Here is a 25,785-nt window from a genome sequence, read left to right on the forward strand (position 1 = left end):
ATTGGCAGGATCAACGACTTAGCACGTGGCGCATGTGGCGCAAAAGGATGCCTGCTCCAGTCCAGTTCAGCGTGGCTCCTGCCACAAAATACACACACACACACACACACACACACACACACATACAGTAAGAAAAAGGTCACTCGGGAAGTGTGCTCGTCGTCGTCGATGCTGTGTCCTCCATTGTGCACAACAAATTGCGACAGCTGCTCCTTATGCCAGCGCCTGCTCCTTGCTGCCTGCCTCTGCCTCTACCTTTGCCTGCCTCTGTCTGCGTCTTGATTTCTCTTCTTCATCTGGACTCCTTTTTTTCTCGGCCTGTCATTATTTATTATTGTTTGACTGCATTGTTTGATTTGCGCTCTGATTTGTTGTGCGTTTTAATTTAATTACGATTTATTTATGGAAATTTTTCCTAAACTACCCCTCGATCGATTTCGTCGCCCCTCTCCGCAATAATATTTGGACAGCAGTGGCAAAATATTGGTATATTTTCATTAGCAATTAGTTGTTAGGAGGGTTGGAAAACTGCAATTTCCCAGCGGTCTGGCTGTTGTTGTTATTGTAAGTATTAATGCTCAGACACACGCAACGCAATCCGTGAGATTGAGCGTTAATTGAGACATAATTTGATCAAATTATCGCCATATCGCATCTTGCTCTCGGGGTGGCCAAACTCAACACTACTTAAGATAATGCCCCCAGAGTCGGACGGACTTCAACTCAAGAGAGTTGAGAGAAGAGCTTAGCGCCCCAATTGGACATTGTCCGGGGCAATGTTTTCAGATACTTTATCGCCGAGACGCGTTAAAATGTTTCGCGCTTTTTATTGCGCTTAACGTGATTTCTGTTTCTCGCCTGCCTCTCTATCTACACTTCTCTTCTCTTCTCTTCTGTGTGTGTCTCATATAAATTGACAAACTTATGGGCAGCGAGGATCCTACCTCAAGTCTCTTGTCTCTCTTCTCTTGCCTTCTTCCTGCTGCGTTCAAGTTGAAGTTGAAGCTGAGGCTCAGACTGAAGTGATCGGCGTGTGCGGCGTCTCTTATTGATTTTATAATTAAGCGTTGTCATTAAATTTTATGAGCTGGCAGCAGAGACAGCAACAGCGATGAGAAAGCGAGAGAGAATATGCTGCTTAATTGAGTTGTTTGGTTTTTAGCACAACATTGTGTGGCTTATACTTAAGCTATACTATGGCCAACCTCATAGTTGCAACATCGATCGTAAACTTAGTTTCAATTCGCAACTCGCAACTCAAACTCACATTCACATTCTGAGTCACTCTGCTTCAGTTTGATGATGTTTGATGCTTTCATACATAAATCATCTGCATAAATTTCGGTTTGCCAACTTCGCTGCTTCGTCGTGGAATTTCCTTTGTTTTCGTTTTCGTTTACGTTTACGTTTTCAATTGGTATTTTGGGGATTAGCTCATGCCATTCGCTTTGATTGAATGTCGCTGCGACTGTCTGCACATTTCTGAAATTCTAAACTCGCCTCATTGTCTCTCGCTCTCTGGCCTATAAATCTCCCAAAAGACTGTCCCATTGTTAGGGGTCTTTGCAGACTCTGCTGCCGACTTTCTGGACTCGCCATCAACAGCAACAGCAACAGAAGCAGCAGCTTCTTGGTTGGGCTTCAATTAATGCGAGTTTTGTTTTCGTAATTGCCGCATCATCATCGTGCGTTGGGTAATGACTGCCCAGGCCACGCCCTTCAACCTGTGATCAGCTGACAACTTTATCTAGTCGTTGTTGCTGCTACTTCGACTGCTGCTGCTTCCGTTGCCGGAACACACACACGCAGAGACAGCTAGACAGACAGATCAAAAGAGAGAGTGAGTGAAGGAGACGTGTCTACACTTAGAGAAAAATTCAATGCAGTTTCGATTAACAACAATTGCTAATTATCTATTAAATCTTTATAGTGACATCAATTAATATTTTAACAACTTACTTAATACCGAAAATGTATAAATAGAAAAACAAGTAAAACTATAAAATTTAAATATATTTGCGAACATATAAATTATAAAGATTTTGAGAAGTAACAACCGAGACGGTGAAGTCATACTCTGTCTGTCCGAAGGAACACACAGATATCAGAGAATATACAAACTTGAGCTATATTTGTATGTTTGGCAACAATATTAATTACTTTTATTGAAAAGCAGAATAACTTAAGAGATGTTGTGCAATTCATAGGAAAAAGTTGATGCAAACATAAGTTTCCAATATATTTTACAAATTTCAATATGATTGGATAATAAACTTAAAGATTTACGAATAAAGTTTAAACTTTATTAATATAATTATATTGTAGCCTTTTTCTTACAATAAGTAGGTGGTAAACTAAATTTGAGGACACTCACATGCAACTTTCTAAGGTATAATATTTAGAATAAAATTTGTCTAAACACAATTTTAAGCCATAGTAAAAGAAATGTATGCTAAAAATTATTATTGAATTATATTATTTATGTATATATTTGTTCAGATGTGCAATCTTTTTATTTTGATTTATATTTATCTTATTATTTGTTGATATTCCTTTTAGAATTTTAACAAAATGTGTTTGTAGTATACATGTTTCCTAATATACATATATGGTTTACCATATTATTACATAAATTGTGAATACCTCAACGAGTTAATCGCTAATTGAAGGCATCAATTCGATTTGAACTAACAAAATTTGCGTTTTAAACCTTAAGTACAAACACCACGTAATTTGCATCGATTGTCTTTAGAAAATTTTCTCTCAGCGTAAGTACGAGTACAGGAGCCTCTATAGATAGCTGTAGATGTAGATGTAGTTGTAGTTGGTCTGTTATTAAGAGTAAGGGTAAGGGTAAGGGGCATAAAGCCGCCTCGTCTGCATCTCAATCTCATTGTCTCGCTAATTGTCTGACTGTGTGAGCGTCAAAAGCCGACGTCGACGTCGACGTCGCAGTCGCCGTTGCAGTTGCAGTCTCTGTTTTGCGCTGCTGGCGCAATGAGTTTGGGTTTAAGGTTGGCCCTGACTATGGCTTTGGGCATTGGTATTGGTATTGGCTTTGGCTTTCGCTTTGGTCTCTGACCGACCGTTGACGACGTGCGTCCCATTGTGTTGTGTTCCAAGCAGCAGGTCATTCTTCCTGTTTATCTCTCCCTTGCTTCCTGACGCGCTCACTCGCCTCGGCTCTGCTCTGCCAGTGATATTTTCATGCCACAACACGCACAATTTACCTCAGGCGAGAGCAAACACAAACAGCACACACAAAAAAGCAAAGTCAGCTGACTCATTGCAGACGTCCGTCTAGAGACATAGACATAGACACACACATAGTGGAGGGCGGTGCGTTTAATGACCGGAACGGATTTCTCTGCTCCTACCACACAACACACAACACACACACACACACAGAGAACACAAAAGTCTCAAATTCTCAATCGACAATTTTCAAATCGTCAAATCGGCAGTCGACAGTCCGCAATCGGCCGTCGTCAGCCGTTATCCTCGTGCAGCTTCCTCAGTTGTTAGGCACAGTGGGACAACACACACACACCTTGGCTTGGTGTGCGTGTGTGTGTGTGTGCACTTAAAATCCTATTAGGCTCAATTATCCGCTGATATTGCGTACACGATCTTGGCGATCTCAGAGTTCTTTCTTCTTTCATTTCTCGGTTTTCTTTTTCACTTTTTTTTCATTCATTCATTCAGTCATTCATTTGGTTTCCTTTCGTGGCCTCTGTGTGAGTGTGTGTGTGTTCTTGGAATTAGTTTGTTTGCCTCTTGTTGTTGTTTGCATTCAATTTGTCTCCCTCCCTCCCTCTCTCGCTTTCGGAAGCCTAGACTCCTGATGGTGTCCTGTCCTGTCCCGTGCAGCAAGCTGCGTCTTTGTGCCGCACGCTTTGCCTTCTGCCCCTGACATTGATTCATATTTAGTGAGTTGCATGTGTGTGAGAATTGCTTTTGAATTTGTCTAAGGGTTGCACACTCACACACTCGCACGCTCGGTTCTATTGGCCATCCTAGCTGTTAACTGGTGGTCCCACTTCCCACTTGTAGGTCAGGGTCAGAAGACACAGCTGCTAATTTCGAGACGTGCGTGTCGTTTGTGTAAATGATCTGATTAACACCGTTTTGAGGGTCATCAAGGGGTTAAGACCAGCTACAGCGCAGCAGCATCAACTTCAACCAGCTGCTTCTGCTCCTTCTTATCCTTGCCTCCCCTCTCTCTTTTAAGGAATGCAGTTGGATTTGCCTGGGAGCCTGGGCAATCATTCGATGCCACTTCAAAAGGCGCCTCTGCGCCTCATCTTACCGTTAAATGAAATCACTTTTAATTTCAGTATCTCTCCAGCTTGAAAAAATAAAGTGTCGTGTTTCAAATGCTTCATAAAGACATCAACTAAATCAATAGCGACAACAGCCACCTAAAGCCAAAAAAACAAAACAGAAAACCCTCCGACAACAACAACAACAAGATAAACATTCAATAGCCCAGAGCCGCAGTCAGAGCTGGAGTTGAAGATGGAGTTGGAGCTGGGTCGTTGAAAAATTAATAAAATTAGTAATCAGCGCTTTAAATCAACAGAAATCAACAGAAGAGGTAGCCAAACGCGAGCGCCAGAGAGCAGCCCCCGTAACCGCAGATTAGATTATAGCCAACCAACAACAAACAACCATCCCAAGGCAGTCAGAGGGAATCGAGCAGCAAGCAGCAAGATGCCGCCGTCAATGCTGCTAATGATTTCTATTGCCACTTGCACAGCAGTGGAAGAAGAGTGTGGAGAGAACGGGGAGTGTGCAAGGGGATCAAAGGCAAGGCAGACACTGGAGATGCTGCTGTGGACAAGGACTGGTTGCCGTTCTGTCTGCCCGGCTGGCTGGCTGCCTGGCTGGCCACTTGGTGCCGGCAACTTTTAATGACGCAACAACAACAGGGCAGCATGGCAAGCTAAAGCAGAAGAACATAGCAAAGTTTAGATACTCTTTGTTACTAGCACATCGTGGAAATAAGCTTGAGTAGGGAATTTACAGAAATTTTTTTAACTCTTCACTTTGCTTTCAGCAAAGTCGCAGTTGTTCCAAATTTATTGATATTTTTGCAGTGTTTTTTTAACTGAAACTCCTAAGAATCAAGTCAATAATTATGTCAAAGAAATTCTTATTTAACATTGAAAATGCTGACAAAATTTTATTTTATTGCATGCTTAGTCACAATTCAAATTGTTTTAATTACAAAAAAAAAGTGTGTGAAATTTGCATACTGAATGCGCTAAAATAAAGGGAGAATTATATGTATGTATATAGCTTATTATTTAATTCTATTAATTTTCATTGATTACTTTATACTTTATTTTTCTGTCAAGGCATTTTTAAATTGATTTCATAAAGAAGTCATTTAAATCGTTATTATAACAATATTGCTCTTGAAATATCAAATTGGTTGTCTAGGGAAATACTCCAAAATTGTATAGTCTAGAAAAAATGTTAAAAAATATTTTCCAATTTACTTAGTAGGCAGTACATTATACAATATTAGATGTATAAAACATAATGCGTACACATGTATCATTAAGCTGTTTAGATATATCATTTTTAAATTAATTTTCCGAGCTCTGCATTGAGTTTAAATTGGAAAAATATGTTTATTAAAAGTGTTTCTGGCAATTTAAGTAAAAAGTTGTTAGTTTAATTTATAATTTACAATTCCAATTTCTAATCTTTTTATCCGGTAAAATTCTGCTCATTTCTTTTACATTAAAAATGCCTAAACATCTATCACCTTTGCTAGAAACTTTCACTATCAAAAGTAGAATAGTTCTTGGCCTTTGTTACCAAATCTTTAGCTTAGTAAATAGACTTGCTGTTGGAGGAACCAAATCATCGATCTGGCCTGGCAAGCAGCGTCTTCTAAAATGCTCAAGGTCCCCAAAGGGGGCTCAACGAATTGAGCGAACTGCGGCAACCAATTGGCTGAGCTCACACTTGGCGCTGGGCATGGAGATCGCCGGCATTAGATAAACTTGCCACCAGCATCGATGCTGGCGTCGACTCCGCAGTTGCAGTTGAAGTTGGAGCTGGAATCGGAGTCGGACTCAGTGTTGGAGTCGTGGCCAGTGCGCGGATGCTCGTCATCATTATAAAACGAATTGATGCGCGATTATCGCTTGAGGTTTTAAGCGCCAGCCAGCCAACCAGCCAGCGAGCGAGCTAAAGAGCAAAAGATTGAAGGAGGCTGGTCAGCCTGATTATGGCAGCAGCTACCGCACACTCTCACACTTAAGAAAAAAAAAACGACTTTACACAGCCCAAAACACACTTCAAAGTCTCACTTCTGGGTGGATATTGGCCACGACTCCGCAGCACAAGACACAAGCTCCCTGCACCGCCCCCTCTTAACGCCTGAGAAGTGTGTTGATCTGTGTGGGAATGCGGCCGAGTGTTTTGCAATTTTTGTTGGTGGTTTCGTTTGATTTTATTCTTATTTTTTGTTGTTTCGTTTCGGTTTTTTTTGTTTTTGTTGTGTTTTTCTGTTGCGTTGTGACTGCCAAAAACAATTGAATTCGATTGAATGCACCGGCATAAGGAGGCGACGGTCACATTCCAGACGGCAACAACAATGCAACAGAGTTCTGCTGTGGCCGAAGCTGTGGCAGCTTGATCGGCCAAAACGGCAACAACAATCACAATCACAACAACTGTCAACGCGCGCTCCTTGGTGCGATGGCGGCGCCGCCGATGCCGTCTCTTAAAAGACAATCAGCGACACCTTTTTGGGTCCAAAATACTCTCACTGCAACAGCAGAAGCAGCAGCAGCATAAGCAGCGGCAGCAAAGAGCTCAGCTGCAGCGGCAGTGGCAGCAAAAAAAAATTGAAGCTCGCAGGCAAGTTCGTTGCTTAAGTCTTTTGTTTCGAATGCAGAAGACAGAAAACCAAATTGAACTCTATCTCCCCTTTGTGAAGTGCGAAAGCGACAGTGCAAAGAACAATGCTCAGTTGTTGGCCAGGCCAGTCCAGTCCAGGCCAGGCTAGCTACTCCAAGCTTTGCTCCCCAAGCTATCTGGGAGCAGCTCTCTGCAGTTATGTTGCGCCATGTTTGGCGTATGATTTCAAAAATTGCCCTTTTTGGGGTTTCGACTTACAGCAGCAGCAGCAGCAGACAGAGCAGAGCAAGAGCAGACTCTACTGCGTCTGAGAATTGAAGTCAGTCTCTGCAACTAAGGCCGCGGCCATGACATCATATTTGGGTGCTAAAAGCGATGCCGCCCTGCTGTAAATAGAGACTGCAAAAGCGGCTGCTGCTCCTGGCGCTGACAGGCCAAGATGGTAGCGGTCTTCACTCCTCCCTCTCCCTCTCTTTAAATTGTATGTGCTGCTGCTTTTTCACATACGTATTCTGATTCTGATTCTGCTTCCCTTTTTTTTGCTCCTCTTTCAACTAGTGTCGAAGTTCGCACATCAATTGCACAATCCGCAAACAGCAATAATCACTGTCAGAAGAGATTAAAGCGATAAGCCGAGCAGAGTCTGAGAGAATGAGAAACGCGAGAATGAGAGTAGGAGAAGAAGTTGGAGTTGGAGTTAAAGACGGCGTCGAAGTTGCGACCTGAAATCGAAGTGTGAAAGATAACGAGGGAAGCAACGGCATGAACATTGGCAATTGGGTGGCCAAAAATGAAATCATTAACACCTAAGATAAGTAATAAAAAAATAAAAATAATATATTGATATTACTATATTATTGTTACGTAATAAGAAAAAATAAATTAACTTAAAAATATAATCTAAAAATAAAAAGTAAGAAAGCTGCTCGACTATTAAGTACCCGCTACTCATTTTGAATAGAAGCAAAACAGTTTGGTATTAATTTTAAAATATACTAAACTAATATACCGTATAAATACAAAAAATATACCAAAGGCTGTATTCGGTACATTGATATATTCAAAATATACCACATAGTGTAAAATATACTAGATTTTGTATATTAGTATTATTTAGTAAAGGCAAAATATTGCGATATTAATTTAAAAATATACTAAATTAATACTATTTTTAATTTAATATCGCAATATTTTGCTTTTACTTAAAATTATTACCGGGTATCTCACAGTCGAGCACACTCGACTCTAGCTTTCTTACTTGTTTTTCATACAAAAGTATTCATTTAATAACTTCTACAATTTTCATCTGATCGCAACCAAATTTTCAGGAACTATAAATACTATAGTTATTATTGTACTTTTTGGAAATCAATTTAATTCTTGATTTATTATTATTACATTATTTCTTTCTGTGTATGTTAGTACTAAGATTTCTTTATACATTGTTTTCTCAGCTTGTGTGAACTTTGGTGCATTTCAAAATCACACAAAGCTGCCACTTTTGTTGCGCTGAAAATGGCAAACGAGCCGCAGCCAATTAATTTATTAAATTGAAGTATGAAATGGCCAATGTGGCACATGCAACAGCAGCAGCAGAAGAGGAGGAAGGAGGCAGGAGGCGGGTTAGGAGTTCGCGTTCACGTTCGCGTTGTCATGAAAGGAATTTTGGCGACAGACGCCTAAAAGCAAAATGGGCTTCGCTGGTGACCGTTTTTGGTCAAGAGCAAAAGCAGCAGCGTGTTAATTTTTACCAATTTGCGGTCGATGGCCAATGTGGCCAGCCAAACATTTTCGGCGACTCAACGACGTCGACGATGCGATGCTGCAACATGTTGCAAAGGTGCAAAACTAATGGATTTCATCGTCGGTTCGGCATCGTCAGCACTTTAGCCTGCCCCCGCAGCAACCTCTTCGCAGTCGCAGTCGCAGTCGAAAACGAAGACGAAGACGAAGTCAATGTCCAACTACAGTGCGAGCCATGAATGTGCTTTGCTTCCCAGGCGCTCAACTCACTGTGTTTTGTGTGTATGTGTGTGTGTGTGTCTGCGTTTATATTGATATATTATGGCCACGGTTTCTTTGGGACAAAGATCTGCTTATTATATAAAAAACGAAAAACACAGCAACGAAAAAAAAAAAAAAAAGAGTCGCACCACAGTCCGCCGCCGTCTGTCCGCCGTGTCTGGGTCCAGTGCCAGTGAAGCAACTGCTGCCCATAGCCAGAACGAACAGCAGACCCCATCCACACACACAAACATACACACACACACAATCGCACACACACTCGTTGAGTATGTGGCCAACTCGTGTATAAAAGGCGCACAGCAAAAGGCATCGCTGCGGCAGATCTTGAGATCTGATAAGAAAATGATAAAAAGGTAGACGCCAGTTTTTAATTTGATTGGAATGGAATTTTCAGATGATTGCAATGTTGCTAAAACGGCAGCGCCGCCGCCGTCGTCGTCGTCGTCATCGTCGTTGCAGAGTGGGCAGCGTTGCAGAAGGGCAAAGGCAACGGGAAGAGAAGGAAGCGAGGGGGCAAGCAATGGGGAGACAGCCGACTGCTGTGAGAGCACAACAAAAACAACAGCAACTGCAGAGAGATCGCAGGAGAGGGCAGCTGTGTTTTGCATGGCAGGCGGGAAGAGAGACGAGAGAGAGAGGGGAAAGATGAGGGGCAGCTGAAAGAGCTTTACGTTGGTCACTGCAAATGTTGTGCCGCATACGAATGTTGCAACACTCGGTTGCAATCACTTGAACAGCGCGCTACCCTTGAGCCATGATGTCTCAAGTTTTTGCTAATAAGCGAATTGAGGGGTTACCTTGCGTATACTTGATTTTCGAGCAGGCATTTGAAAAAGTAACACATGTTTAGCGTAACTATGGAATATAAAGAGAAACATAAAATTCTAAAATTCTAATTCTAAACAGAAATTCTAAGTAAATAAATAAATATAACAAATAAATATCAAATAAAATACAGTCATTATACAAATTTGAAAAAAATACATAAATATTTATCTAAAATATATAATAATTTCAGTAAATGTTCTAAATGCGATTAAGTGCACTTAATAAAATATTAATACATTTATTGTAAAGAAATATAACATGTTATAAAAATGAGACAAAAAATTCGACAATAAAATTGAAAAATAAATATAAACAACATTGTAATATGAAATATTGGCAGTTAATAAATGTAGTAACTTAATTTAAATTAAATTATTTCAATTAAAATTTAGCAAATATAATTATAATAAGAAAACAATTATATGTCGCATGAAAAATGTGCATGAAATTGGGCAAGCCATGTTAAACCAAATAAAAATAAATATAAAATCGTAGTATTAAAATAACAAATTTAAGAAAATTACTTAAAAGCTCTTAGCGAATAAAATAATACAATAATATCGTTAATTCAATTTTAATTGTAAATAAGCAAGTCAATAATAGTTTTGTTTCAAGTATGGAAAAATTTCAAAATTGAACCAAGAAGGCAAAATTTTAAGTCAAAATTAGCAATCTATTCTTCAATCTAGATTTTTTCTTTCTGTTTATAAATAGAAAATTTGTAGTAGGTTTAAAAGAAGATCTTTTTGTTTACTATTATATTTACATACATATGTTAACTTAATTTAATTTTTAGCTGAAAATTCATCTCTAAGCAATCTCTTATCTGTACAGCTCATAAAGGGTATAAATCTTATAATAAAGCTGAGAAGTTACCTCACATAAAATCGATTTATTTGATCAGCTTTAACTGCTGGCGTAGTGTGCTCCAGATTCTTTATGGTCTAATCAGCATTCCATAGGTAAATTTGCATCTTGCGCCGTGTCTGTCATTTCATTTCACCCAAAGTACACACAACAACACAACAAGAGGCAGCAGCAGCCGCAGCAGCAGAAGGAACAACAACAAATGTAGCAGCAGCAACAGACGATGACGATGGCAACGCTGAAGACGCGAATGGAGAAGACGACGGAGACGGCGACGGCGACGTCGCCACTGGCGGCCTGAACGCCTGGCTGGAGAGTAGCCGTCGTCGTCATCGCTGTCGCCGTCGCCGTCGGCGCAAGGATGCGAGCAATAGGAAGCAATGTGAATAGTTTTCGGCCTGGCCTGAAATGGACTCGAGACTCGAGCTGCTGCTGCTGCTGCTGGAGCTGGAGCTGCTGCTGCAGTCGACGCCGCCACCTTAATTTATTTCATCTCATGCAATAATTTTTGTGGTTAACAAGTTTTGGCGGCATCGTTAGCGTCTTCACACGCTTCGCGGGATATCAACACCATTTATTGCCGTTTTGGTATTTTCCTTTTGCTCCTCTCTCACTCTGTGTGTGCCACAGTTTCTGTCTCTGTCTCTCTCTCCCCACATCTCTCCCTCTCTCTCTGTCTCTCTCTCTCAGTCTTGTCTCATTGTCAGCCTCTGTGGCTGCTCTTCATTTTGCACCGCGGCTCTGCCTCACTTTAGTGCTTTGTTGTTGTCTTCTTTTTATTTTTTTTGGTTTTGTTTTGTTTCTTTTGCTTGGGCAGCGATTTTATTGCTTGATTTTTGCGGTTTATCTGCGCGCTCTCATATAAAAATCGATTGGATTCCCGTGAAATTGATAAGTCAAGTCAACGCCGCTGTTTCCCTTTGCTTCCCTCACTTCCCCCTCCTCTCTGCCGCCTCCCCCTGATGTGATCCTTGGCAGACGCTGTCGTAAATTATGCGCCTCGACTAGTTTTCTACATTAAAAGGCAGACGCCAGCGCCACAGATTGCCACTGTCTTCTACATCTTAGGGTCTTCGATGAGCACAGATACTGTTGAATGTTGAATGTTGAATGTTCGATGCTGTATGTAGGACTGTAGACTGTGTAGACTGTGTAGAGTGTAGACTGGAGGCAACTCAGTGCCCGGTAGTGTTAAAATATTCGACCACCTAGGGTTCCATGGAATTTATTTCGCCCTGCTCTTCTGGCACATTTCTGCCGCTTTTTATTAACGTTGGGCATGTCATCAACTTGGCTATTGCTTTTTAGACTTTGCTTTTTTTCTCCCTTCCTCCCTCTCCCCCTCCGTCTCTCGCTCTCTTTCTCGCTTTGAGCGTTTCTCCTAATTGAAATATTAGTTGAGCATTTCAGCTTTGTGTAGCTGGTGAGTCAGTCTACAGTCTAGAATCGAGAGTGAAGAGTGGAGCGAGTGGAGAACTCTATGCTTAAGCTAAAGAAGCACTAAATACTTTCAACTCGACCCGAATGCGAATTGCAGTTAGTTCTTCCCAGTTGAGTTCAGTCTGCGTTCGCCTTATTTATAGCCCATCCATCGCCTGTCGCGACTCGCCGCGTTTTTGGCTATTTTTGCTCCAGACAGCGCACAGCACAGCACAGCAACTGGAAAGGCACGAAATTTGCACCAACAAAAACAACGAACGATATGAGCATGAAATTCTACATACTCTAACTATGTGAAATTTGCCAAATATTTCATAAATTCAGCGGTCAATTGAGTTGGCATAGTATAGAAAGATTGATAGAGTTTGAAAAAGAAACCTTAATAGAAAGATAAAGTTATTGAAGTATTTTTCGTTATTTATTAAGATCATGCCATAATTTGATTTTGTTAACATTTCAGAAATGCGCAAAATATTTAGCAACATGAATTTAAAAGTAATATTAAAATTAGTTTTCTCTTCAATTATTCTATGGATTAAATATAATTCAAAATAAATAAAAGAGTAACACTCCTTAAAAAATATATTGCAATTAACAGTTTAAAAGTTAATAAAAGCTTTATTTATCCTGAAGCTCCTTTGATTACACTTACAGTTACTTATAAGAAAATATTTGATCAGATAAATATAAACAGAAATCAAAGGTGACTGACTAAAGAACTTATTCAGCAAAAAAAAAAAAATAGTATGTTCCAAGCTCTACAGTTGTTCAACGTACAAACTTTAACATAATTTATATTAAATTATTATAATTACACAGAAAGAAAAAAATGTATATCGAAAAGTAGATTGTAAATCTGATTTAAGATTTTTTCGATCTCAAAAAAAAAAACCTAAATTAGATTTCTATGTTGAAACAATCTTGGATCAAGATTGGATGCATTTTAAGATTAAAAGCATATTTTTTTTAAGATAGAAATCTTGATTCAACACGCATGTATTGTATACAATTGTATTCTATACAATATTAAATACGTTTGTCGTTTTTTAAAACTAAAGACTGTATTTATATTGTAATATGAAGTTTAATTTCGAAAGAAAACTCTTTTCATTCTCATATGCACTCTAGTCACATTCTAAATGAGAGAGCTGTTATACCTTTGGAAAGCAGATAGTGTATGGAAACGCGAGTATTAAGAGTAAAAGCCAACACCGCCGACACTTGGCGGGGCTAATTACATGGAGTTTATTTTTAGGCCTAGACACGACGAACGCTGATTATCTGCAATGCACGTGTCAGCCTCAGCCCCCTCTCTGTGTTGTCTCCCCCCTTCCCCTCCTGCTTAGTCCACACTTCAGTTTGCCAAAAATGTCAAAACTTTGAATCTTCAGACATTTCATTATCAGAGAAAGATGAAGAAACGGGGTCAAACTCCTTTCGTTGTCAACTTTGGAATTTCAAGGTGTCAAATCAAAGAATTAAATGCTTATCAATTAGTCAGAAGACAATTTAATAATTCTAATCGCTGTGGGTCAGTGACGGAAACAATATTAAACGCCACTTGAAGAGTGTTAATAACATCTAACAATAGAATAGATTAGATAGAAGTGCGCTATAAATACCTCAAACTTTATACGTCATATGTGGAATGCCAAACGAAAACGGAAGTACTTTATGCGATTAAATTTCTTTTAACATCGTTGCGTATCTTTATGTGTGCAAGGCGAGTTATCAAAATTCGTTTAACAAGTGTTATTTGCTTTAGACATTGTGTTATCACACTTTACAAGCACTTGATAAGTCTGGCGTGCTTATTAGATTGTTAGTAGATGGGTCAGTGTTGAAGTACTGAAGTACTGAAGAGTAAGAAATGCATTTTTTCTGGGAAACAAATTCCATTTCGTATGCCTCATCGATGCGGCCCAATTAGACGGCAAGTCAACACTCGAAAGGTTCGAAGTGATATTAAGTAAATACATTCATTAATTTATTTTGCGCCCCCCATCCCGAAAAAGGGCTCAACCCTCGGGGTTTGAGTTCGCCACAAATCATCAAAAGTCATTTAGCAAACATTTGAAGTTGAAAAATAGCCTTCAGTTTGCTTCAATGCACTTGAAGAGCGGCAACCGACCGCAAGTGGACGTCAGTCAGTCAGTCAGTCATGGCAGCAGCTGGGGAGGGGAAAAGTCAGCCGCAGCGGCGGCAACTTTTTACGGAAGCGGCTCAGGTAGAGCTAAAGTAGTATACTACTACTATATAGAGGTAGCAGAAAGTCAAACCAAAGAGTCACGTCACGCGTGGGTGCTCTGCAGTTTTTTTTTTTTTTCGTTTTACTCCCAGAGTCAAAGTCAGTCTCAGAGCTCAGAGCTCAGAGCGTACTTAGCACTGTTGAATAATTTCCACGACCACGAAACCCAATTGAAATTAGAGCCCCGGCTCAGTAACAGACCCAAGACTCGGGCAGAGGCTCAGACCTGGCCACATGTCGCCGCTAACAACCTGAATGGAGCCCCCTCCCCTCTTCTCCCTCTCACTCTTTCTGTAAGCCAAGTGCATTTTCATTTCCATTTCCTCACCGAAAGAGCTGCTGACTTGGACTTGACTGTTGCTGTTCGGTGTTTGTTACTCATAATGCGGAAGATTGCACCAAGTTCAGTTGGCTTCGTTCCGATCCGTTCCGTTTCATTCTCGCACCCCAGCTCCAGCCCAGAGAGACAGAGAGAGAAAGAGAGAGAGAGAGGGAGAGAGGCGAGCTTATCTCTGGCCAGAGATCTTGAGGTTTCTGCGTTCTGTAGTTTGGCTGGCAAAGGTTTTAACACAATTTAGTGGCTGTGGCCGCTGATGATCGCAAGGGTGGCACCCGGAGACAGCCGAGTAACAAAAACAAAAAAAAAAAAAGAGTGCTGTAGTTTTGTGGCAACAGTTGTGTTAAGGCTGGGAAGGGGCAAAGAAGTGGGGAGAGAGAGCGACAAGCAATAACGGCGCTGACTGTTTGTTGTCTTGGGTTACCTGACGTTCGTTGAAGTTGCACTAGCGAATGCACATCAACAAGTGCAACAGCAACTTGCAACTTGCAACAAATTTGAATCTCATTTACTTTCATTGTAATTACAGTCAGCGAAAAAGACAAACAACTGACCAGCGAAAGAGATAGATAACTGATCAGTAAAAGAGATAGACAACTTACCAGTAAATAATAGAACTGATCAGCGAGAAAGAATTTAAGTTACGCTACTCAATCAATCACGCAGCCATGAAGTGTCCAAACGTTGTAAACTTTGCTCTAATTATCAAAAGTCAGGTGATAAAAATTTCAAACTGGCGCCTGCGAATAGATTTTTAATTGTGCGGATTGATGACTAAGATCCAAAATGATATCATTATTTAATCACTATCATGAGGAACCTTATCGTCGACTAGAAAGTGTCCAAATAGATTTATTACATAACTAACGGATTTCCTTACTTATTTTAAACTGCTTACAAACAAAATATCTTTATTTTATTTAGTAAGGGTTCAAATAATTATAAAAAAAGTGACCTATTATAAAAAATAAGAAATATAGTAATAATCAAATATAAAGTCAGTAAAATACAGATTTCATTAACGCTTTCAAATAATATTATATTAAAGCGAAATGCTAATTTTTTACAAAAAATGCATTGTTATAGATTTTTTATAATTAGCGAAATTTCTTTAGTTCTTTAACTATTAAAAAATTAAATAAAAATGCAATTAATTCTTGTCAAATTTAAGCATTGAAATAATTGTGGATTAAATCGAAATACCTTTAAAATTGTATTCATGTTCCAATTAATTTTGTTTAATGAATTAAATAAATTCTGTTTATTTTTGGTAGCTCGACAAATATATATTTTTAAAGGCATCTCTTACTCTCATAGACCTGAATCCAAATATTTTACGTTATTGCTCATTTAATGTTGAAAAAGTTAATTCTGAAACTCCTCTTAATATTTTTACAATTATTATAGTTATTATACTTAGATGTTGAATATAATAAAAAAAATTGGTTTAAGATTATTTAGCGTAAGTATAAAAATTACTATTAGTTATTATTTTTTAACTTTTTGGTGAAAAAATACTTTTTAAACAAAGTGACATCTAATCGAATTGATAATTACAAAGCAAGAAACCTTTTTCATATGACTTTACTCTATTATCATCCTTTGAGAATTAGTATGGATGTTATTTTGTATAAATTATATATTATTATATTTATTTTTTATTTATTTTTTATTATATTTATATTTTTTCTTATTGAATTCATTTATTTATAACAATAATTTTTTTTTTTATAAATTTTTTTTTAGTTGTCATTCTAATACTTCTTTCTTTCATTTGAATGCAGGTGTTTCAGCTTAGAGCTTATTTCCAACTCAAGAATTACACCTTCAACTTGACTACTCATTCTTTTCCTATAGTTTGTGTTTGTGTGAAAAGTCATTTAAGAAAATTACACAATCATTTGCGTAGTTTTGGTATTTTGCTTTTGTTATTGTTTCGGCTTTTAACCACTTGCTGTACAAATAAAGAGAACTCAAATCGCGTCAACTCGACTGAATTGTTATTTTTGCTTTTGGCCATTTAATTTACATTACATATTTTCTTTGGTTCTTTTCGAAAAAAAAAAATGAGAATAAAAATCGCTTGTCGCTGACGTTGACGCTAACAGCGCAGTCGACGTCGCCGTATTTGAAAATTGCTTTTTGGAAAATTTGTTTTTGTATGTTTGTTATTGTTGTGGGTTTTCAGTGGTGCGTTCGACTGTTGTTGTTATTGTTGTTCTAATTTCTTGGTGTGTCTCGCTATGCGACTGTGTGTGAGAGTGTGTGACCGTGTGTGTGTTTGTTGATGATGCAATGACGCTGCGCTTGGCAGCTGTTGTCGCTGTCGTTTGTCTTTTGTCGTTGTCTATCGTTCTGCCGTCTGCTCTGTGTGCCAGGTTCTCTGTTCTCAGTTCCCTGCTCTCTGCTTCCTCCTGTATTTGGCCTGTATTTGTGTATGTGTGTGTGTCGGGATTGAGCAGCTTGTTTATGCGCGCACTTTGAGGTTGAGGTCCACGAGAGTTCGAGGAGTATTTCCTGCACTTCCGCAAAACTCTCAGCTGAGTTTTTTCAGTTCAGTTCTTAGTTGATTCCCAGTCTCAGCCTCGCGTGGCAAACAATGCTCTTTGATTGTTTGGTTTTGCAGCTTTTCAAACACTCGCACTCACACTCGCACTCACTCATTCATTCGTCTTGTACCGTCTTCTTCTGCGGCTGCTTCTTCTTCTTCTACCTGTTTGAACTGCGCCCACTAAAAAACGACAGGTGCTGACGACGCTGTTGCCACTTCCACTTCCACTTTCCCCCCAGCGAAGCCCCACATCCGTTTCCGCAACCTCGCGTCACTCTAACGCTAAAAATACTAGCCTTTAACCGATAAGATTATATAGACTGGCGACTGGCGACTGCACTCGTGATTGCCTATTCCATTCAAATTTCATTCATAAAACACGTATGCCAACAATCAGCGAGTCATCGACTGCTACTGCTCACTAAAAATTCGATAAGAAATGTGCAAACCTGATTAATTAGTTAAATAAGTATTTGGTGCAAGTGTTAGAACATGTTGATAAAAAATTTGTATTAGCTTCTGAAGATTTTGTATATTATAACTTAAGTGTCATCTTAGATATCTTTGTACATAAAATTTCTTTATTGTTATTATTATTATTATTATTATTATTATTATTATTATTATTATTATTATTATTATTATTATTATGTATTATTATTATTATTATTATTATTATTATTATTATTATTATTATTATTATTATTATTATTATTATTATTATTATTATTATTATTATTATTCTTCTTCTTCTTCTTCTTATTATTATTCTTCTTATTATTATTATAATTTCTTTAAACTTTTTCTATTAATAATATTTATATTATGTTCTTTTTTTTAATTTATCTGTTTCCCCAGAACAATCCAAGTTAATCTTTCCTCCTTTTAGGAAAACAGAACACATTCTCTTCTCTAATTTCGTTTTCTTTTCTTGATAATTGTTTTTCTTACAATTATTAATTTTAAGTATTAGCTCCTATAATGTTTAATAATAGATCACAATCTTAATTATTATTCGTTAGTAATTATTTTGCGAACTTTTCTTTATATAAGTATCATTCTTATAATATTGGACATCTTATATGTACTTCTCCTTCTTTTATTGTTTAAATTGGAATTCTAAAACAATCCCAAAGACTACTTATAGAATTAAGAAATGAAGTTCCTAATTTTTGAATTCTTTTAGCTGTTAAAAATTGTTCACATCAAACAATAAATAAATAAAATATTTCTTCTGTTAAAGACAATGAATAAAATACGTTTTTTTTCCTTTTTATGTCCGTTGTTAATTACCGCAAATTACATCATCGATACTCGATTGTTTATGTTTGTTAGATCGACGTGAAGTGTGATAAGCATTATCTGCGATAGACTATTATCGCTGATTCGCCAGAAACTCTCAACCTTGAGCTGAGTGGCTAAAATGACGCCTCTTTTGGCCGACTTTGCCCACTTTTGTTGGCCCGGCCCTCTACACGCTCTGAGGTGCAGGTGCCAAACAACATTGAGGTTGAGCTAGAGTTGAGTTGGAGTTTCGAGATGAGGTTTGTTTTACAATTGTCGCACTTGTCAGAGCGCCGTTTGGGGCGACGACATCTTTTTGTGCTACGCTTTTTATATCTTCCCCCCCCCCCTACTTTTGTGCTCCACACTCACACACACACATACACACACTTCCCTATGTCCGCTGTTGCCTCTTTTATTGTTATGCGCGCTGCGTAGAACAAGTGGAAGCTTTGTTTTGACAACAACAACATCAACAACAACGGCAGCGGCAACAACAATTATAACAACAATAACAGCATTAGCAGCAACTGGTAACTGGTAACTGGTAAAAAGCAACAGCAACAGCAACAACAACCACATTGAGAAAACGTTAAGTTTACACGACTTCCAGTTTCAGCTCCAACTCCAGCTCCAACTCGAGCTCTCGAACTCCACCTGAGTCGCGGTCTCCTTCTGTTTGCCGCGCTGCTGTTTTGCTGGGCTTGACATTTGACAATAAAGCAAATAATCATGGGAAAAAAGTCGAGTTACCAACTCGCTTTGCCTAGCTCTGTATGTGTGTGTGTGTGTGTCAACTAAATGTTTTCGTTTTCGTTGGCTAACCATAAAACAACAACAAACTTGAGCAGCAACAATAACATCAACTAAAACCAAATTAAAGTCACAGCTAGCTGCTTTCTTAACTTGCCACCCAAAAAACAGAAGTATGATGACTTGCAATGCTCCAAAAAAAAAAAATAAATATATACACATACATACATATAGAGATATTAATGCGTCATCTGTCTGACTCAAAGGGATTCTAATAATTTTCGTATTTGATCAATAATTTGCAGCTTCTATAAATTCTAATCTATTTAAGTTAATTCCGTTTATTACTACTCTTTTGCAGTTTTCTTATCTCTGCTGACAACGCTTGTGGGGAAATCGCATAAATAGCTCGTAGCACTTGCTAAATTATTTAATTGCAATTGCAGAGTGAATGGTTCAACACCTTCAAGATAACACAATTATCGTTTGGCCTTATTACGTCAGGAAGTTTGCCGTACTTTTCTAATCAATGTGGTAATCCAGACTTTCTTTTATTGCAATCGGACGACGTAAGTTCTTTGGTGATAAAATTATATTTGTCAATAATAATTCATTTGAAATATAATTTGTTCTATACCATTTGTTGTCTGTCATTTAATTTGCATACCATCATTGTTGAACCTTTTTTACTTAGGAAAAATAGAAAAGTCCTGAAAGGAGTCGGTTGAAAATTAAATTTCTTAGCATTACAGAATAATACTAATAGTACAATTACTGGTTAAGTAATTGACATTACAAATAATATCTAATACACAAATAATAATATTATTTTAATATGGAAATTGTTTAATTAAAAAAAAAGTTACCAAAACTATTAAGAGTCCCCTTGACTTGACCCCTAACAGTTTAAGTTTGATCGCAAGTCGATGTGCTTGGTAGTTCCCCTAAGTGATAATGCATTATAGAACATTACTAGACCGAATACTTTATTGGTAGTATTCCAATTGGTGCTCACATTACTTAAAGTGTTTTCCAAAAGATTTAATATAAAAATAAATACCCTAAATCAGTCACATAGTTATGTTTGCCAATAACAGTTTGGAAAAAACATAAATTAAAATTGTTTTGCGCTAAATTTCGCGCACTTTCTATTTAAATTGTATAATGCATTTGAATTTTTGGCAGCAGCCATCTGATCTTATACGTATAAGGCGGGCAGCGTGCAACATCGAACCGAGACATCGAACTCGAACCGCTTACATTTTGTCCTAAGCAGATGCTAGCAGTGCCATTGTGAGTTTAACATGACCATTTTGAGTTTAACATGAAATGTGAACAGTTTGTGTTAAATATGCTTTAATTGCAATAAATATTATTAATTAAAGACTGACTTAATATAAAAATGAAAAATTGAAATGAACTAAAAATTGATTAATCAAAATTGTAAAAATAGTATAAAAATTATCAGTTGAACACAGTCACCGCAAATATAGTTACAGTAATGAGCTGTTAACCAGAATCTTCAACAGTCGGTTGGCTGTCTGATTACGATGCGTTGGCGGTTCGACATGCAACGCAACGTAAGCGTTTACGTGCCGAATTACGTGTTGGCGTTAGTCCGCGGCAAACACTCAACGGCAACGGGTCAGAAACGCGCGTGTCGGCAACCGCAAAAATAAAAGGCAAAAACGGCGAAAGATACAAAAACATTTCAGAGACCAAAATCGAAACCGAAACTGAGGAGCATTGATAAAAAAAAAAGAAAGAAAAATTTAGATTGAGTCAAATCAAACTGCAGACCGAGACACTGAGGCTGCCTGTGTTTGTGGATTTCGAATTGAATTTGAATTGCTTTCGAATGAAATCGGTGCAAAGATAAAAAAATAAAGAATTAAAAAAAGATATATGATAAAGATTACGGTACGCGATACGAGATCTAACTAATTTGATGATTGTCGATTCGACTTCGATTGCAAAGTGCGAGTGGGAAAAAAGTCGCGTGAATTTCGTCAGATCATGAAAGGACTTTCGATTTCGTATTGATATTGAATTGATGATTGCATTGATAAGCCCAGTCAGGCGTTCAGTGAAGTGAATAAAAGAAAAAAAAAAGTCCGAAGACGAAAACAAAACTTTGCACAACAATAACAAGAAATTGCAACTGCAACGGAAAATCCGCAAAGGGAACTTCGTCTCTGCCTCCGTCCAGCAAACAACTGACATCGTCTGTCTGCACAAGCACATATATACTATATATATATATATATATATATATATATTGCTTTATAAAAAACGATCGGGATCGATTTAGTGTGTGCGTGTGCAATATTCCAACATACAAACATATGTACTTGCTGTGACGATCCTCTATATAATCCACACATACACACCGATACAGTTATAATTCGCGTGTGTGCGTGTATATAGATATATATATACATATATATATTTGTAGATATATCTAGGCAGAGTAGAAGATATATGCGTATGAGCTGAACGCGGCGCACTCTGCTCTGCTTTTTTCTTTTATAATTACTTTTGTCTAAAATTAGAAAACGTGTGTGTTGTGTTCGTCGGGTGTGTTTGTGTGTTGCGTACGCGTCTTTGTATTAGTGTTAGTGTGTTAGTCTGTGTCTGGTATATCAACAACAACAACAGCAACAACAACACGAGCAACAGCAACAGCAACATCATCATCATCGCCATCGTCATCAGCGACAACCGAGACAGTGTTCGCTTGTATGTGTGTGCCAGAAAACACTCGACAGTGAATCAGGCAACGACTACGACTACGACTACGACTACGACTATGTCTATATAGACAGATCGCGTATACGGCGAGACAAGCACTAGAGGCATTATCGGGGGGCTGGCCAGCCTACGAAAAGAAGCACACACACAGACACATATCGAATTGTTGTGTGAGATACGCGCGCAGCGAGGATTACAATTACAACAGCAGCAGCAACAGCGCAGCAACAACAACAACAACAACACTGTGACGGCGACAGCGACACGAACGAAGCGTCGCACCGCATCACACGAACGCGAGACGAAGCAGCCAATCGGCAATTGCCGACGGCAGCCGAACGTGCCAAACGAAACGCGCACGAAACGCGCGCGCGTGAAAAACGTCGTGAAAAACGCGTAAACAGCAACAACGACAAAATTCACAAAACAAAACAACAACAACAACAAAACTTCAAATCAAACGCCACGCGACGACCTTAAGTCTACGCCTAACGCAGAGGTTTTTGAGTTGGGGGGCGTGGCCAGTGCGTCGACTCCAAGGCGCTCAAGTGAAACGCAGCGAACAAAATAATTCTAACAGCAACATAAATAAGTGCAGCAACAACAGCAAAAGCGAACGAATCAACGAACGAACAACAACAATAATAACAACAAAAAGAATACAAGCAGCAATTTATTTATTTAAAGATATACGTATACATTTTTGCATTGCCAAAGCAGACGATCGGGCCAAAATGAGTCACCAGCAGCAACAACAGCAGCAACTACAAGAGCAACAGCAACAACAACAACAACAAGAACAAGAGCTGACAGCAAAGTTCTCAAAGTGCTTATAAATATTATGCTAGCGATTGTCAAACATTGACACACACACATACACTATACACACAATCACACACCCTCTCTCACAGTCTGTGTCTCTGTCACTCACACACCCACTCATACAAGCTCGCTCTCTATCTCGCTCGCTCGCGCCTCTCTCTCTCGCTGCTGTCTCTCAAAATGCTACGAAACTATCGAAAGTATTTGCAGGATAAACGAAAATACGACAAGGCACAGCGACGACGCAGCATCGACAGCGACAGCAATTGTCAGGATTAGACAACAGCAGCCACAACAACAACAGTAGCAACAATCGGTCACTTCTATTTGGAGCAACTTGAATACAAAGACGAAGACGAAGTGAGAGCTCGAGCAAACACAATAAGAAGAGCAGCAACATCGACAGCAATTCGATTTGTTGAGTTTTGGGATTGTAAATAAAGCTAGGGCAACAGCAACAACAACTTTGGAGGACGCCATGTATGCGCAACATGTGCGCAAATGGAGTCTAAAAACGCAACTGCAACAAATGCCATTGATATCGCTAGCAATCTACGTCAGCAACATGTTGCTATTGATCACATGTGCGCCGACGATAACAGCCACAGCAACAGCCACAGCAACAGCTGCAGCTGCAACAGCAACAAACACACAACATCACACATTATGGGAAGCTGAAGAAAGCAGCTATTACATTGCATTGCCCCAACAGCAACAGCAGTATCAGCAACAACAACAGCTGGCGGCGGACAATGGCAGCAGTGGGAGCAGTGAAAGCGACAACAACAGCAACAGTAACAGTAACAACAACAACAACAATATATTAAGTAGGCTGCTTAGCCGGCCAAGCAATAGTCTTAGTAGCACTAGCACTAGCAACATTAAGTTAAGGCCAGCAACAGTATTCGACGCACAGCAGCAGCAGCAGCAGCAACAGCAGCAACAAGTTCCAAATACGCTAATCAATAGTCAAATAAATAAATTATTATACAACAACGGCAATCCGAGCTTTGCGTTGAGCAGTAAAGCGCGGCGACATGCGTTGCCACAACTACAACAACAACAACTCAGCAGCAGCAGTAGCACTAATGCTGCGCGGCAGCAACCACAAGATGATGTTGCCTTTAACTATAACAGCAAAGTCAGAGCAGCAATCACACGCCATTTCATCGCGTCCTACGAAGTGCCAGAGAGCAGCCAAGTCAACGATCAAACGGCGCGCAATCGTCGCGATTTTGGCAACATCAGCAACAGCAACGTGGGCAGCCAACGACAACAGCGTGCTAACAACAACCATCGAAGGCAACAGCAGCAGGATAAACGCGAGCAACGCCGCCAGCGACAACAGCAACGCAAAGAGCAGCGACAGCAGAAGCAACAACACCAGCAGCAACAGCAACATCAACAGCAAAGGCAACAGCAACAGCAACAGCGGCAACAACAGCGTCGCAAGCATCCGCGAAAGCATCGAAATCGCTGTCGATCTGGACGCTATTGCTCAGCGCGTGATCCCGCCCAGCTGGCGTTTGTAGCGCCCACCGTTTTCATGGGCGTCTTCACATCGATGACAGCCGATCGTCGCGCCAATTTCTCGGCCACAATGAAAGTGTTGCAGGTGTACAAGCAACAGCGCGATCTGCAACTGCCGCCGTTGGTCCGATTGCAGTTCGCATTGCGCAACGGCAGCGGTGAATGCGACATCTACAGGGAGCGATTGCTGCCACGCGGATTGGTCCGTGGCAACGATCTCGAGCAATCCTCGGACGTCACCTACATGATGTTCGTGCAGCAAACGAATCCCGGCAACTTCTCCATCCTCGGACAGCCGATTCGTGTCACGCACTCGGTGCTCGAATCAGTCAAAATGGCTGTGAATGAAACTTATGGTGAGTTTGCATTTTACTTTAATTTAAGATATCTAAGGAAATTATAGAGTATTGTTGGGGGAAAAGATTTAGGTCGAAATATTCAGAAATCTGAAATGATTGCAAAGTTTTTGGTGGCTACGAAACATCGCTGAATAATTATTATTATGACAACTAAGAAATATATTATATTTATATTTTATGAATTTTAGAACTGAAATTTTTACCTCTACAATAATTTTAGACTTTAATTTTATGGTTAAACTGACATCGTTTAACTCAAAATGCAGAATCAGTTCGAAATGATCAACCAGAAAAGTTCTCTCTAATTCATAATTATTATCATTAAATTAAATGCTTTCTTTCACAGCCAGTTTATCTTCGAAGACTTCAAGAACTAGCTTATGATAAAGCATAGTCAATACCTTTGTTCTAATGGAATCATTTGTTCCAAAGAGCATATCAACACAATTTCTGATGTTGACCTTTCAAAAAAGAAATTTATTGAATAGAAAGCTAAAAAATTTTAGGTTCTCGAACAAATCTATCTTGCAACATTTGTCTAAGACTTCTAATTAAAACTCAAGCTATTATATTAAGTTTTGATCTTGAAAACTTTTATCTTCAGAGCTGCAACTTTGTCTAATGATAACATAAGATTCTTTCTTCTTATACCATATATCTGTTCTCATTTTTATGGAATAGTTGAAAGTTGTTGCTTTAAAGATGCGATACAGATAGGCTGCCGAGCAGAAATCCCTTTCGAGGTTTGCATTTTTATTGAAATTGTGCAAAAGAATGTTGTGCAGCAATCTTATCGATGCATTCTATCTCTTTTCCGCCCACTCAGAGGCTCTTCCGCCTCTCTTGGCCAATTTTTCTTCGCTGCTGCTGCTGCTCTTGATGTTGTTGTTGTTGTTGCTGCTGCTGCTGCTGCTGTTTCTGTTTAATGAAAATTTACCTTTTTTTATGCTGAATTTCTTATTTGCCAACTTCACGCTCTGCTAATATCCACCAGACCGAAATAATTTTATGCAACACACACACACACATGCAGCACACACACGAGCAACTTACACGAGCAATACACATGAGCAACACTCTCTCACACACACATACATACAACATTGGAGCC

General features: G+C 39.0%; 1 protein-coding gene across 2 annotated transcripts in view; it reads left to right on the forward strand.

Annotated features, from left to right (window-relative positions):
• The first annotated feature begins 20,817 nt into the window (after positions 1–20,817).
• Positions 20,818–25,785, forward strand: part of LOC132790766 (protein vein) — a 44,058-nt gene continuing 39,090 nt past the window's right edge. For both annotated transcript variants that reach the window (XM_060799454.1, XM_060799455.1), the window contains exon 1: positions 20,818–24,671. In XM_060799454.1, coding sequence (XP_060655437.1) covers positions 23,264–24,671 — 1,408 coding nt within the window. In that variant the 5' untranslated portion in view covers positions 20,818–23,263. The remainder of the gene's footprint in view (positions 24,672–25,785) is intronic.

The sequence above is a fragment of the Drosophila nasuta genome, chromosome 3 (genome assembly GCF_023558535.2).
Source record: "Drosophila nasuta strain 15112-1781.00 chromosome 3, ASM2355853v1, whole genome shotgun sequence".
NCBI lineage: Eukaryota > Metazoa > Arthropoda > Insecta > Diptera > Drosophilidae > Drosophila > Drosophila nasuta.